The sequence below is a fragment of the Meleagris gallopavo genome, chromosome 1 (assembly GCF_000146605.3).
Source record: "Meleagris gallopavo isolate NT-WF06-2002-E0010 breed Aviagen turkey brand Nicholas breeding stock chromosome 1, Turkey_5.1, whole genome shotgun sequence".
NCBI classification, from domain to species: Eukaryota; Metazoa; Chordata; class Aves; order Galliformes; family Phasianidae; genus Meleagris; species Meleagris gallopavo.
In genome coordinates, this window is record NC_015011.2 from 68,897,709 (window position 1) to 68,898,383 (window position 675).

The following is a 675-nucleotide window of genomic DNA, read 5'->3' on the forward strand; positions in this document are numbered from 1 at the left end:
CGCAGAGAGGGGGCCGTACGGAGAGAGACCGCGGAGGTGAACCTGCGAGCGGCCGCGGGTAAGAAGCGGAGAGGAAGAGCGGGGAGAGCTGCGAAAAAACCCACCGCCATCGGTGACGGCAGAAAGGGAGGGGGAGATGTCAAACGTCCGCATTTCTAATGGGAGCCCTACCCTGGAGCGCATGGAGGCGCGGCAGTCGGAGTACCCGAAGCCGTCGGCCTGCAGGAACCTCTTCGGGCCGGTAAACCACGAAGAGTTAAACAGGGACTTGAAGAAGCACCGCAAGGAAATGGAAGAGGCATGCCAGAGGAAGTGGAATTTCGATTTCCAGAACCACAAGCCGCTGGAAGGCAGGTACGAGTGGCAAGCCGTGGAGAAGGGGAGCTCGCCCGACTTCTACTTCAGACCGCCGAGGCTACCCAAAGCCGTTTGCAGGTCCGCCGGCCGTCAAAGCCTGGATGTAAACGGGAATTGCCAAACCGCGATTTGCGCCGCTTCTCAGGGAATCTCAGAGGACACTCACTGTGTAGGCCGAAAGACTGATGTTGCTGGCAGTCAGACGGACTTTGCAGAGCAGTGCGCCGGGCAGAGGAAAAGACCCGCCGCCGACGGTAACGTAACCCCGCGGGCAACGCCGCGCGCCGGGCCGGCACCCGCCTCCTCCCGCCCGAACGG

At 62.2% G+C, this 675-nt stretch overlaps 1 protein-coding gene across 2 annotated transcripts in view; it reads left to right on the top strand.

Annotated features, from left to right (window-relative positions):
• Positions 1–6: 6 nt before the first annotated feature.
• Positions 7–675, top strand: part of CDKN1B (cyclin dependent kinase inhibitor 1B) — a 3,294-nt gene continuing 2,625 nt past the window's right edge. For both annotated transcript variants that reach the window (XM_010716201.3, XM_010716209.3), the window contains exon 1: positions 7–611. In XM_010716201.3, the coding sequence (XP_010714503.1) occupies positions 137–611 (475 nt within the window). In that variant the 5' untranslated portion in view covers positions 7–136. The remainder of the gene's footprint in view (positions 612–675) is intronic.